The following is a 13,402-nucleotide window of genomic DNA, read 5'->3' as shown; positions in this document are numbered from 1 at the left end:
AAAGTAGCTACCTTCGCTGGACCGGACTGAATTTGTGCGAGTCTGCATTTGGCTTCTGTAATCCTTAACACTATAAACTGATCCAAGAAATGAACCCAGCACATTTAAACTTATACAACCTCATCTTTAGCATGAGTGGTTTAGAGTTTTATGTTGGGAGCATCAACAAGCTCTTCTGACCACATTGATTAAAGTAGTTCCATGTCTGACTGGATCCAGAGGTTTGTACACATCCCTGATTTCCAGTTCCAGTCTGATAGCCAACAATTTATTTCCCAACCATCTACTATCGGAGCTGTTAGTTTACAGCCTATATCCAAGCATACTAGCCTCCAGCGTGCATCCAAGCCAACTAGCACACAGACTGCAGTCTCCAGCCTACATCCAAGCCAGTTCCCCAGTCAGCCTCGTGGTCGACCGGCCTGCTAATTAGGTCTGCATTCAAGTCTGCTAGCCATCTGCCTGTTCTTACTCCGACATCAACCAACTTCCTGTTGAATCCTGACCCAGAAGACCTAGAGCAGTCCCCTTTCGGGGGAACTCACCTAGCTACCACCCCGGTTTAGTTTTGAGCACGAAGGAGGAAGGATGGGTCACAGAGACATCAACTCCCCAAGCTGCCCAGCTCCACTAATACTCAGTTGTCCAGCTAAACAGAGCCTCAGCTGGCCGGGGCCTTGATCTACGCCCCACCGGACCCCGAATTGTGTGCCCTGGCTGACATCCTGTCTGCTCCTGCGTCGGCAGTCTGTCTGCTCCTGCATTGGGTCCCTGCTAACATTAAGTGTGTTCCTGGTTTCTAGTCATTAGCCCAGTCAACACCTGCTCCTGATCCTCAGTGGGGGGCCTAGCGAGCACCTGCTGCTGATCCGGCCTCTGGACTGTCCTTTCTAAGCGCTCGGGGCACCCGAGTGACCTGCTCGGTTGATCCAGCCTCTAGATACCCTCTACCATGGACTTGTTGACTCTCGTTTAGGACATCTGGAATCAATCCTTTGAGACAACCCTGTTTGATTCATTTCCTCTTTTATTTTGAAATTACTAGTCTTTTTTTGTCCGGTTGTTTGTCTTCCTTCCCTTTCCTTTTTGATTGCCTACCCTGCCTTGATTACTTTCCACAGATCCACCTGTAATTACCCCTTATCCTCATGCATTTGCCAGTTCATCTGTTCTGTTTTCTGGTGTTTCCCCTTGTGCATCCATTTAGTTACTTGTCCATGTGTTTTTGCTTTTGGTTTTCGGGTCCCTTAGTTCGAATTACCCAGCTTTAACTTGCCCATTTTTGCTTATTGCAGTAATTACCCTCCCTGTACCTACCTGCCTTTATGTGAGTCTGCATTTGGGTTCTGCAATACTTCTACTAACATGAGTGGATTCATATTCATCATCAACACCTGGCAACCCCTCAGTAGGGAGGAACCAGGAAAAGCTCAGGTTACCGAGCCAATAACGTCAAACCACTCACACAAACGACACACACACACACACAATCAATTTGTTTGCTAAAAGTGCCACACGTTTGTCTCGCTCCCTGTGTCGCTAACAGATGATGCGAACATGTGTCTACATATGTAATTTTAGAAAAGAATAATTGACTATTCACACATCATGGGGCTGTTAGATTCATAATTTGACTGTAGTGAAAAGGCAGCACTATTGCACACTCTTGAAATCCATGCAAATATACTCACATGCACATACTAACCTTTTCAAGCCAAACACACCATTAAGCCCTTTCACCGTAACCCCACCCCTCCACACACACACACCGCACACACCCACACATCTCCAAACAGGTGGCTCTGCTTCAGTCAAGAATCACAGAAGCTGGATGTTGCTTCTTTTTTTTCCCCAACCTTATTAAGTCCCGGAAGAGACAAAATGTACAAATCCTCCTCTCGTTTCCACCTCTCTGTGGACATTCGTCTCTTCCTGCAGCAGCTGCACTGGCAGGTTCTCCCCAGCTGCTTGGCTATGCTAACCCTCTGCACTATATATAGGACTCCACAGAGCTAAATCAAACAGTAACACACCCGAGCCACTGATGCGGAGACAAACAGCAGCAGTAAAGAGGATGCAGAGTGGTGATAAAGGATTAGTATTTACCGTGTGTGCTGGCTAACACAGGAGCATCTTGACTGAGGTGCTGCTTACTCCTTCTTCCTCCTTGCTCTGATCTCCTCCCTTCTTCCTTGCTCTCTCTGGGTGGGGAATTGTCAAACGGCTGCAGCAGCATCAGTAGCAGCTCCGGGGCCTGCGTCTCTCTCTCTCTCTCTGTCTCTCTCTCTCTCTCGCTCTCTTTCCTCCGCCCCCTCTCCACACACTCTCCCTTTCCTACTCTCCCATTCCTCTCACTCTCTCCCCACCCCCAAAGACCCTCCTCCTTAACACCCTTCCTGCATCATTTTCTCCTTTTCTCTTCCACGCTCTCTCCCTCCCTCTCTCTCTCTCTCTCTCTCTTCCCCTGCTCAATTTCCTCCTTTCTCTCTCCCGCTGTACGCGTGTGCAGTGAGCTGCGGAAATCCACTCTGTTGAATTAATCAGCCAGCTCCACTCTTACAACCATCAGCCACATCAGTGGGCTACTGTTTGGTGAAAAGGCATCACAGCCAATAGGAAACAGACATCTTGGAGTGTGGGTTACAAATAAAGATGGTTTATTGGAAGGCCGCCCTGTGCAACCACGGTCTGGACCTTCCAGCATGTCTGCCAAATTGAGTGAAATGACAGGAGCCTGCGTGATGCTGCCTGCTGTCACATAGACCCTCCTTCTTTTCCTTGCTCAGCATTTCATTTGTCAAAAGAAAATTTGAATGAGTCTGTAATGTTTTCTTTTTTAGCATCTACTTGGATTGTAAATGATTTGGGTCTCATCATTCCTTCACAGTGTCCTCATCACCACCATTTACTGTAAATAATGCATATTACATTCTTTGCTTGCGCATTGAATACATTTTGGGAAGAATAGTTGAGCTGGAGAATGACGGCTCAATTAAACCCAGTCTATTCTAATAAATGTTGCTGTATTTGAACTGTTGTAGAATAATAGTCCAATTAGTAATAGTCCCAACTTATATTTGATGTGTTAATATCTTTTTTCATTCTTTTGTTTGTCAGCAAAGGAGATAATTATAATTTTTTCTCTCTTTTCCTCACAGTACTAAAGCAATTAAGCCGTTTATTGGAACACATTATATTTGTTTATATAATTTACTCAGGACCTGGGAAAATCTATACTGCAATTTACATTTTGCTGGGACATTAAATTACACACAATGATTGATGACAAAATAATATGTATTAAATTGAGGTTAGGGTGGAGAAAACATGTTCATAACATACAGATCAACATGAGAGAAGAGGAAGTTTCCTCAGATGTTCTAATACTTTTTGTGCTTTCTAAAAAGCTCACAAATATGCTCACGTTCACCATCTTAGTTTAGCATGTTAGCATTTGTTAAAAAACAAAGCGCAGCAGAGGATGATGGAAAAACCTCTTGTTTTTCTTTATGTGTAATGGGAACACTTGAATTTTGATCTGGTGAGGAAAAGTTACAGGATCACCAAAGTTATTACAAATCATCTTGAGGGAATAATGCAAATCGTAGTATTCCATCCACTAAGATTCAGTTCACTTAAAGATTCACATTTTAACCTCATGGTAAGGCTACATGAAGGATCAGAGGATTACTCTGATCTCTCACTTTTCAAACTAGACCAAAAGCAACATTGTCCACAAAGCCGTGCTGCTAATGTGGCTACTAAATAAAGAAACTCCTGTGAAATCAAAACAACGACCACAGCCTTCTCTCTTGATTATGGAATTCTACACTACAACCACTTTACAGGTAGTGAGTGTTATTGTTCCACTTCTGTAATTTCACCCATAGTTGTAGGCTTATACAGAACCCTGCTGATATAAAGATTTTTGTATCAAGGTGCTTTTATGCAAAGTTTACAGACACAAAATCCAAGCACGTTTCTGGGTTAGATTCCACATGTATAAAACCAGGATCAAATTTTTTCCCATGCGGCCAATTATTCATTTCCTTTCTGTTCCAGCTCTTATCCGAACAGTTTCACAGCTTTTAGCCTTTAACTACAACACAGCACACACTTGCTGTAACACTGCCTACACTGGCTTGTCACAATGAGTAATTATATCATATTGACATCAGCTTATGTGCGGGTGCTCATGCATGTGTATTTGTGAGTGTGAAAGTGGGTACACCACAGATAGGCCCTACAATTATTTAAGCTGGTTAAGGGGATTTTCAAGTAATCCACAAGGGCCCTACATTTTGACAGTGGAATATTTTTAGCACATTTAAAATTTTGAGGCACCAGAATTTGTTTATCCGTGCGATTTTGGGGGTTTTATATGATTCAGTGCTCTCACAAGTTGGACTGCGGCCATTTGTGTCACTGTAAACATGTCTATTATGACTTTAATAAAAATCAGATCACATATCAAGGACAATTAATGTACAAAACCAGGTCATTCCAAAGGGTTTTCAAACGTTTTCTGTTCTGAAATAAAAGCAGTGGTTATGTATGCAGCTGTGCATCTCTGTATCGCTCATATTAACCCAATTCTGCCAATATTTACTCAAAAAAGACATGTTGAGAAAGCAGTGGTTCCCTAGGAGGCAGCACTGTGAGGCACAGTGGTAATTGTGGATTATGAAATTTTCCACTCAAATGCAGCATGAAAAGATGTTATCGCCACTTTATATCTAAATAAATTGGTTGATTCAGTTAGAATAGAAGGGTATAGTGTACAATAACTGTAGAAGTGAATAAACTATGCATGAAGCACAGCGTTATCGGGGTCTGTGAGGGAAACTATGGCCGATCAGACTTTAGCAAAGTCATATGGAAAACTTGAATGATGCTGGTGTTATCATTTATACATGATGCACTCACTCCCAGGAAGAAGGTCTAACTCAGTTCGAAAATTCGTCTGGACTGAACTCCCTCTAAAAATGTCTGAAATTTAATCATGGGTTGGCATGACCCTCCCTGATGTTCATCAAATCTGCGTCAATTACTGCAGACATGAAGCTGCACAGGCCAGACCAGTGGCCAGAGTCCACATATCTGCCTGGATGTGGGTAAGTAAGGAGGTTAGGACAGGAAGTACGAGGGGAGGGAGAGGAGACTGATGGAGACAGAGGGGAAGACAAACACACACATGGCGGAGAGAGGGGGAGACTTAAATTTATGAGTGAGGCAACAGAGGAGGAGTGAGAGAAGTAAAAGCTATGGAGTACAAGAAAAAAAATAACTAAAAGCATGAAAGAGGCTCAGAAATGGGAGACTTGATGGACCGGTACGAGCGAGCACTACCCCGAAGCAAACTAATCTACCAGCATGTTCTTACTGCCGGCTGTGTACCGTTATCTAATAGATCACAGACTATGGGTTAGACCTCGTTGTTTCTCTATGGGAAAAAAGGTGAAATAGGCAAATATCAGTAAAATCTGTAGTAATAATAATAATAATAATAATAATAATAATAACAGTCCTCGATGCCAGATCCACACATTAGTTTAAGGATCTATAATTTAGTTAAAAGGGGATTTGGGGGTTTTAAAAACCTGATTAACTAGCATGTCTAACTGAATATTCAGAGTTGGATGAAGATTATTTTCCCTCATTTGTTTCACTTGTGATTATTTTGTCATTTTTAAATATTATTCGAAACTTGTCAAATTAAATACAGGTGAAAGAAAGAAACACACCAGGCTTATTACTAGGAGCGTTTCACAGAGTTTTCAAAGATAGTTGTTATTGCCTTCTTCACTATTTCTAAAGGCACAGGTGGACAAGCAATCAAGACAGCTGGAAACTAATGGTGTCTTCAGGGGTCTGTCAGTCATGTGACTATTGCAATGGACTGTGGAAAAGAAAGAGCACTGAGATAAACCCAATTAAGGAAAGAATAGAAAGCTCAGCCTAAACACGCCCCGTCTGATATCAGTTGTTAAAATAGCCACACGAGTCAAAACAAAGTGAATTTTCTGACTAGCCTGTGGGTGGTGGCGACATTATTCCAGCTGAATTGTGTCACACTACACTGGACTATTATTAACCCTGGCTGGTCTGTGCTTCTTTGATCAGGGGGGAGTTAAAAACGGAGATTACTGGGTCAGCTGAGACAACACGGCTATTAGGGATTATTGATTAGACGTTGTCCCCCTTTGCGCTGGGACAGCCCATATCATCATGAGGCCTCTCATCTGAGTGGGCCAGCTGCTAGCGGCACACAATTGTTGCCATAGGGATCGGTGTCCAAGGAGACAGCTGCAGCCTTTTAGCAGCAGTCACACAGCACACAGAAGGTCATTCTTTACCTACGGTACCTTTCTTCAACTGTCCATCAGAGATTGTTTCCAGGCAACGCTTTTCTTTTTTTATTCTAGGAAGTCCACCTTCTCAGTGCGTTTACTTGCCATTTTTCATAGCAAAATAAATGAAATGGAAGAAACTGACAGGAGACTGCGGCTGAAATGCCCCATGAATATCATCCTCAGTGACTTGACAACGATTAAATGCAAGAGTTTGAGGTGGTAGATTTTAGGCTTTTAGCTGAACGCCTGGTCTAGCACTCTTGTCTTAATATAAAAACAGGCATGAGGTGAAAATACTTACTACCTCATGCTCTAACATATAGCATTAAAATATTTAAAAGATGCTGTGATCATATACTAACCCTCATGCTGCAGCTAGATTACGGTTAACACTATAAATAGGGCACATGCATAAGTAATGCTCAAACTAATGTATGACTCATCACGATTCAATTCATGGAAAAAAAAAATCTTGAGAATCAGAAAAAGGTACCGTTCTGCTTTCAGACGCATGGATGTGTAATGTCGTTTTTTTCCGTGCATGTTAAATTTAGCAGCATATCTGTGAATATTTGTGGTGACTGTGAATAAGCAGGTGTTAACTGATGACCTAGTGACTAATCACAAAGTCATAGTGACATAACAGTGAGCAACAGCCAGTCGTGATACATCCGGCATTAAATCATGAGTCAGTGTGTTACTCAAGCATGTTTTGCAACCTTATTAGAAATTGTGATTTACTCATTCTCACCATATGTAACAGAGACAGAGACGCACCGTCATGATGCCAACATGAGACCAAGAGCCAAAGGCGAGTTGCACAATGGCGACGGAGAGATTTTACAGCAACAGTGTAGAATACAGTTGATCTTATAGTGTCAGAAACCCAGGAATTTCAACTGTTAACGTTTCTCCGTTTTACACATGTTGATTTGGTCTCTGTCCATACTAGTGTTTCAAATATGAACCGCTGTACACACCACATCACGGAGGAGAAGTGTCAATACACTGTCAATATAAGGTTTTATAAATAGTATCTTTCCTTCAATGAAACTGGAAATAATTTCTAGTCAACTGAAGCAGCCATTATACTCCGTCAGTTCCCCTCTGCCAGTCTGTCCACAAATGGGCGTGTTGCCAAGACAACGGCTCACACGCCTTGCCATCCGAGACTACCTGGGGGAGGCCTCCATAGGAAATCACTATATACACACACACACACACGCACGCGCGCGCACGCACGCACGCACGCCAAACAAATATATGTGGCACTGAAAACACACACCCCCGTGCAAGATCTACAGACCAAGCAACACGCCCCTACTCATCCATTTCACACCACATTGCACATGACCACGTGTCTGCAAGAGCAACAACAAGTGTGTGCGTATATGTGAGTTAACAGTTGAATCCTTGAAGAATATAAGCTGCTGGAGGGAGTATGGTGACACTGACATGCTAAGAAAATCTAAATAGTTTCCAATATGGAGGGGAGTTATCAGTAAATATGTATATTGTGCTTGCATCATTTTCATCTGGTGTTTGCAGGCAATAAAACAGTCCTATCAGATGGGGAGTGTTTGAACAGCCAAGAGTGGCTCAGAAATAGATGCGAGTGTCTGGCCAAAAGTAGGAAGTTTACCAGTTTCCTATATTGCAGCTTTTCTTGGCGAAGCGTGGTGACTTCAAGCTTCAGAGCTCGGTTTCTCTCCTCCAGCAGTCGAAAACGGTTCCCAGTTTGGACCGAGTGGCCGGTAGCTTGCTGGGATGAAACCTCATACCTTAACTGGAAGACAAAATTAAATATGTATTATTATCATAAGAAATTGCAAAAATTTGCAACATTATACATTTCATACAGCCATGCTAATGGAATTTTGAGGTTGTACTTACTGAGTATGAAATGCTAATGTCAGGACAATAACATGCTCACAATGACTAATGCTAAACAGGTATAACGTGCCCCTGTTCACCATCTTGGTTTAGCATTTTAGCCTGTTAAAATTTTGCAACTTAGCAAAATAAATTTACAATTATATTTCCAAAAGATATTTCACTTTATAAATGCAAATAGAAAAAGTCAAGAGGATCATCGAACCCATTAGAATTTGTCCTCTGGGGACCTTGAATATTTGTATAAAAGTACAAGGCAATATGCCTAAGTTTTTGCATAATCCTGCTAACTAACAAACAGTAGAAAACATTACCTCCTTGGCAGAAGTCATAAAAAAGGACATAGGGCTCCTGTCAATCTTGCTTACATTGATGTACTCTGGTATTAGTTCCATCCTGCGGGGTCAGACCCAAGAAAAAGATTAACAGACTTTAAAATGAAGCCGCTATTGCAACAAGTTTGGAAGCTCAGAGGAAATTGCCAGTCAGTGTTTTTCTCCTTCGAAAATTCCTTGATGGAGTGGAGTCGTCTTTTGAAAATGCATTTTCACTCGCTTGAATTCTCCATGGAAATAAACTGCATATCTGCAAGAGGCAGGCTGGAAGCTTCACGCGAGGGGTTAGGGAGAAGATTATCTTTTATTGCTCAAGTTAGTCTTTCCTTCATGCCACTTTTCACAGTTGTTTTGGAATATGACTGCACTTGTTGTGTTGCAGATAACAGAGGGATTGGTGAGGAGGAAGCTGATTTAGGACAAGCAACTCTGCCTGTGCAACCAGAAATTAAAACATCCCCCTCTAGGATAAAAGGATGCACTTTTCCATTTTGTGTCAGCAAAAAAAAAAAAAACTCCTCCCCAAGTTAATCTAAAAATTGAATTTGATGCTCCACTTTAGTCTGCTTTGAGTGATATAAATGCATGAAATGGGAACCATTTGCAGAGCTACAATCTAAAATCCCCTGCCCTCACTCACTTTTTCCCTCTGAATTACCCTTTTCCATTTAGAGGAAAATTAAGGAGAGGGTAAAAGAGTCAGTCCATTGTTCCTTTTGAGCACTTTTACTTGCAGTAACAGTCCAACAGTAACCTGACAGTCCAACAGATGGCTCCAACAGCAGTTTATTATTCTAATATATCAATTAGCATGTTAACAGAACATTTGGTATCGTGTCAGGTCCACAAAAGAACTCGCACATCAAACAACCAGATCCTATGAATGCGAGCCAGACTGCCCTCCTCCACAAAACAAATACTAAAAAACAAATTTCCAGGCAAGATATCAGTTTACCCTGACAGAAAAAGCTAGTAAAGCCAGTATGATGAACCTGCCAAGCAGACAGAAAGACAGCCAGATCCACCTGCTAATACAGCAGAGCTGCCAAGCAGACAAGCCCTCAGACAGACCCACCAGTGTAACATGCTGGACTTTCCAAAAATGGATGGATAGACATGCCAACCCCTCCTGTTGGTCTTTCACACACATTTAGTTAGAGGGAGATATTAGGGCACATAGATATCCTTGTGAGAATTGATTTACAAGTAAAGTAGACCAGAAAAATACCCGAATGTTCATAAAAGATTGACACAGGTAATAAATGAAGCCATTTTAAGCTAAATTTATACAAAAATCCATCATATTGTTGTTTGCCTTTGCTCGTTTACAACATAAAATGGATGACACGTCTCTACTTCCTGCCACTATTCAGACATGAAGCCAAAATATCCCAGATACAATCGCTGCCATTTTGTTCAGTTGGAGTCAAAGTCTGCACAGTGTAGATCGGGAGATGGAGCCATGATATCGAGGTCCACGCTCAACCAATTGTGAGTAAGTCTCAGCTGTCAATCATGAGGTTTCATCCTGTTTTTTATAGCATCAAATAGCCAATTAAAACCAAAATTACTGGAAAAAAGATAGTTTACTATACTTTGACTTTAGTTTAGTCTATGTCCCATAAGAGGCGAGATCTATGACCTCTTCTGCAGCGGGCCACTTTGGCTCGACTTTTGGGAAACAGTCAAGTCGTCGATCTTTATAAAAAAAATCTATTGTTTACACTGAACCAAACAAGCCAGCATAACGCTGATCCTGTGAGCGATTTTAAACGTATACAGATATAGAAGCAGGACGTGTCCCTTTAACACAGATATCTACCTCTGCTGTTTGTACAGAATGGCGAGGCGGAATAAAGGTGCAACATTATACTGCCTTAAACAGGCTGTGAAAAGGGCTTTGGTTAGACATGATAAAGTTCAGTGCCCAAATCAGTCAGTCAGGATGAGTAATGGCCCAAATCTGGAGGCTGCAACTGCAACCGCTCCTGAATCGCAGAAGGCCCTAATTGTGGCGTCCACGCCGGAGACGTCATCCTTGTACCGAGGGAGCTGCCAAAGCTGCTCTGACAGGAGCTGCGTCAAAGATGGAAATCGTGACGCACTCGTGCGACACAGGAAATTCTGACATCACCTCCTGCTGAATGTGAGCCAGAAGCTGAGGGATTAAAAGCGACAGAGGAAAAGTTGCAGAGTGATATTTCCAGGCCATTCAGCACTTTTCAAACACTTCTGGAAAGCCAGCCTTTTAATTCAGTGTGGACAGGTAGTAGGTGTACTACAAGTATTTTCATTATTAAAAACTACAAATCTTGCAAATACATCCTGACTGTTATAATTTCTTTATTATACTGGGCATTATAATTTGTTTATAGGCTTGATGGCTTATGGTCATCCAGAAAATTCTGTTGCAGAGCTACACCACTGTGGATGATCATATGAAAACGCTGTGGCAGATACCTTGACTCTTAGTTTATTATTAGGTTTTTCTTTTCATATTCACAGTGGGACGAGCATGCAAACAAAAAGTAATCATTTCCTTGCAAACATCTTTTACAAAAAAAACGTATAAGTTGCTTTGAGTCAGAGATGCCGAGCAGTTTATTAAAGTTTGCTTACTCCCCATTTCCAGTCATAATAAATATGCGTCTGTTGTTTTTTTTTTTTTATTAAAAAGGTGTTTTCAAACTTACATCATATTTTGACTCGTAGAAGATTATTTGAGCAACAAATGAGGTTTTGACTGGAGGTAAGAACGTTGACATCATTTTACAAACAGTGAAGGGATTTGCCGGCCTCTAATGGAGACCGACTTCCAAGCCAGTCTAAGATTCAAATAAAGCCATGTGAAAAATGTTTGAGAGAACCTCCACTCAAAATGCTTGTCCAACAAATTAGTTCACAATAATGGAAACTATAGGTTACTCAGCACAGCTACTGCTAGGTGGACATTTCAATGTTTTAATTTCAATGCAAGATGTTTTATTTCCTTCCGTGAAGAATACAGAGGTCAACACCATGAACAGCCCCAGGTGTCAGCTCAGAGGCAGCGGACCAGACACAAGGGCTTTGACCTGGGCTAATACAAGTCCCTATTACTTTACTGCATTTCACAAAAACACTTGCATACATGTACAGTATTTAAGATAAATCACAAGAGCAGCATTCTTTCTGCAGATTAACAGGTTCAATTCAAGACTTTTTATGAATGACATTTAAGACCCATGTCAAGTATGATAGATATAAAAGACTAGCCGAGTCCCAGAATTACTTACACTTCACCATGAGTGAAAATAAAGTTAAGTAGCCACATCTAGAATAACCCATCAAACACCACTACACTACAAGCAGAGACAGTAGGTATCCACTGTCTTCTCCACAGCCAAGGAGAGTGTACCAAGATATATTCTGACCAGGGTGTTTACAGACTAGTTTTCAGTTACTACAATGCAAACATTACAAACTATGCATGGGTGATGGACGTAGCATGAGAGGAATGATACCTAAACATTTTTAAGAAGTTGCACGTAATATTTGAACATATTTAAGACTATTATTGAATTGTGCTTCCTCCAAATATAAATGACTATGCAAACTTATTTATTCTTTGATAACATCAGATGTAGAAATATATTTCCCAGCAGAGATAAAAACATACAGGGAAGTTAATATCTGAATGGTGGAAAACGCTGAATGAATAATCCATTTCAAACATGGCTGTGGAAACAAGTGGAGGCTGGGGCAACAGTTTATTAAGTAAAGCTGATAATGTGGGTAGCTATTAAGATCTTACAGCATATAATTATGTAATAGGGGCTTTTTACTGCACGGTAAGGCCCCTTTCCACTTTTGCAGTAATTAATAGCTACAGATTTTTAATTCACCATGACAGACAAATGTGTCTATTTATTCATCAGCTCACTAAATACTATCTTTATTTTCTAGTATTTATATGGCGTTTCTGCTTCGTCGGATGACTTATGGTGGAGGGACACAGTAGAATGGATTAGGAAAGCAGCATGTGGTGGCTGGATTTGAACCAAGGGCATTGTGGTTAAGTGGCATGTGCTCAGTCAACCAAGCCACCAGGATACCCAAAGGTAATCTTATTCTGACTAGGTGCAATTTAAAGAGATTGTCCTAACGCCATCTGGTGTGTGAGTGAAATACTGATGCACTCAGCCATGGTTTGTCCATCTACTGACCTGCCATTAAAACAGATTTAACAAAATAAAATCAATCCTTCCTAGCTTATAAAACGATGCCTGTCCAGTGTAAGGGTTCGATTTAACATAGAGGGGGATTCAGACAGAGCGCTATAAATTTACACTTAACTACTCAGGAGGGAAATAAAATCACTGTCACTCACCAGCCACTGCTCCTAACAGTGAATACATGTTGTTTCATGTATCCCAAGATGAATCATATAGAGAATCACAGCCGCTGCAGTAGCATCAAATGCAGCATTGGTGTCTGTTGAGTCATAAAAAATCTGCTACATAAATCTCTTTTAAAAAGAGGGTGTGGGACAACGTTTTCGCTGATACAAATAATAACGATGTCCCTACCTTAAAGGCAGCACCCACTTTGTCCCAAAATGACTCTCCTCCCTTCACGTCACATCACAAGCTGGCATTGAAGGCGGAGGCAACACGTCCGTGTGTGTGTGTGTGTGTGTGTACGTGTACGCCAGCGTATGCGTGCCTATGTGTGCTGTCGCAATCGGCGTTTCCACTCTGCAGCTTTAACAGCTTGCCTGGTCGCAGCTGTAGCAGACTGGAGGTCTCACCCTCACAGTGAGAGCAGAAACAGCAACAGTGG

At 41.5% G+C, this 13,402-nt stretch overlaps 1 protein-coding gene across 19 annotated transcripts in view; it reads right to left on the bottom strand.

The window, feature by feature from the left end:
- The window catches only part of LOC117771661 (RIMS-binding protein 2-like), a 60,917-nt gene that overhangs the window by 41,742 nt on the left and 5,773 nt on the right, over window positions 1-13,402 (bottom strand). For 16 of the 19 annotated variants that reach the window (XM_034602290.1, XM_034602293.1, XM_034602289.1 and 13 more), the window contains one exon: window positions 7,996-8,139. In XM_034602290.1, coding sequence (XP_034458181.1) covers window positions 7,996-8,139 — 144 coding nt within the window. Of the gene's footprint in view, window positions 1-2,106; window positions 2,325-7,995; window positions 8,140-8,614; window positions 8,643-13,402 lie in introns of those variants that run through there. The other 3 variants (XM_034602304.1, XM_034602305.1, XM_034602296.1) reach the window with 2 other exon arrangements.

Source organism: Hippoglossus hippoglossus, chromosome 12 (genome assembly GCF_009819705.1).
Source record: "Hippoglossus hippoglossus isolate fHipHip1 chromosome 12, fHipHip1.pri, whole genome shotgun sequence".
Lineage (NCBI taxonomy): Eukaryota > Metazoa > Chordata > Actinopteri > Pleuronectiformes > Pleuronectidae > Hippoglossus > Hippoglossus hippoglossus.
The sequence above is the reverse complement of the archived record's forward strand: the minus strand, read 5'-3'. Positions and strand labels throughout refer to the sequence as shown.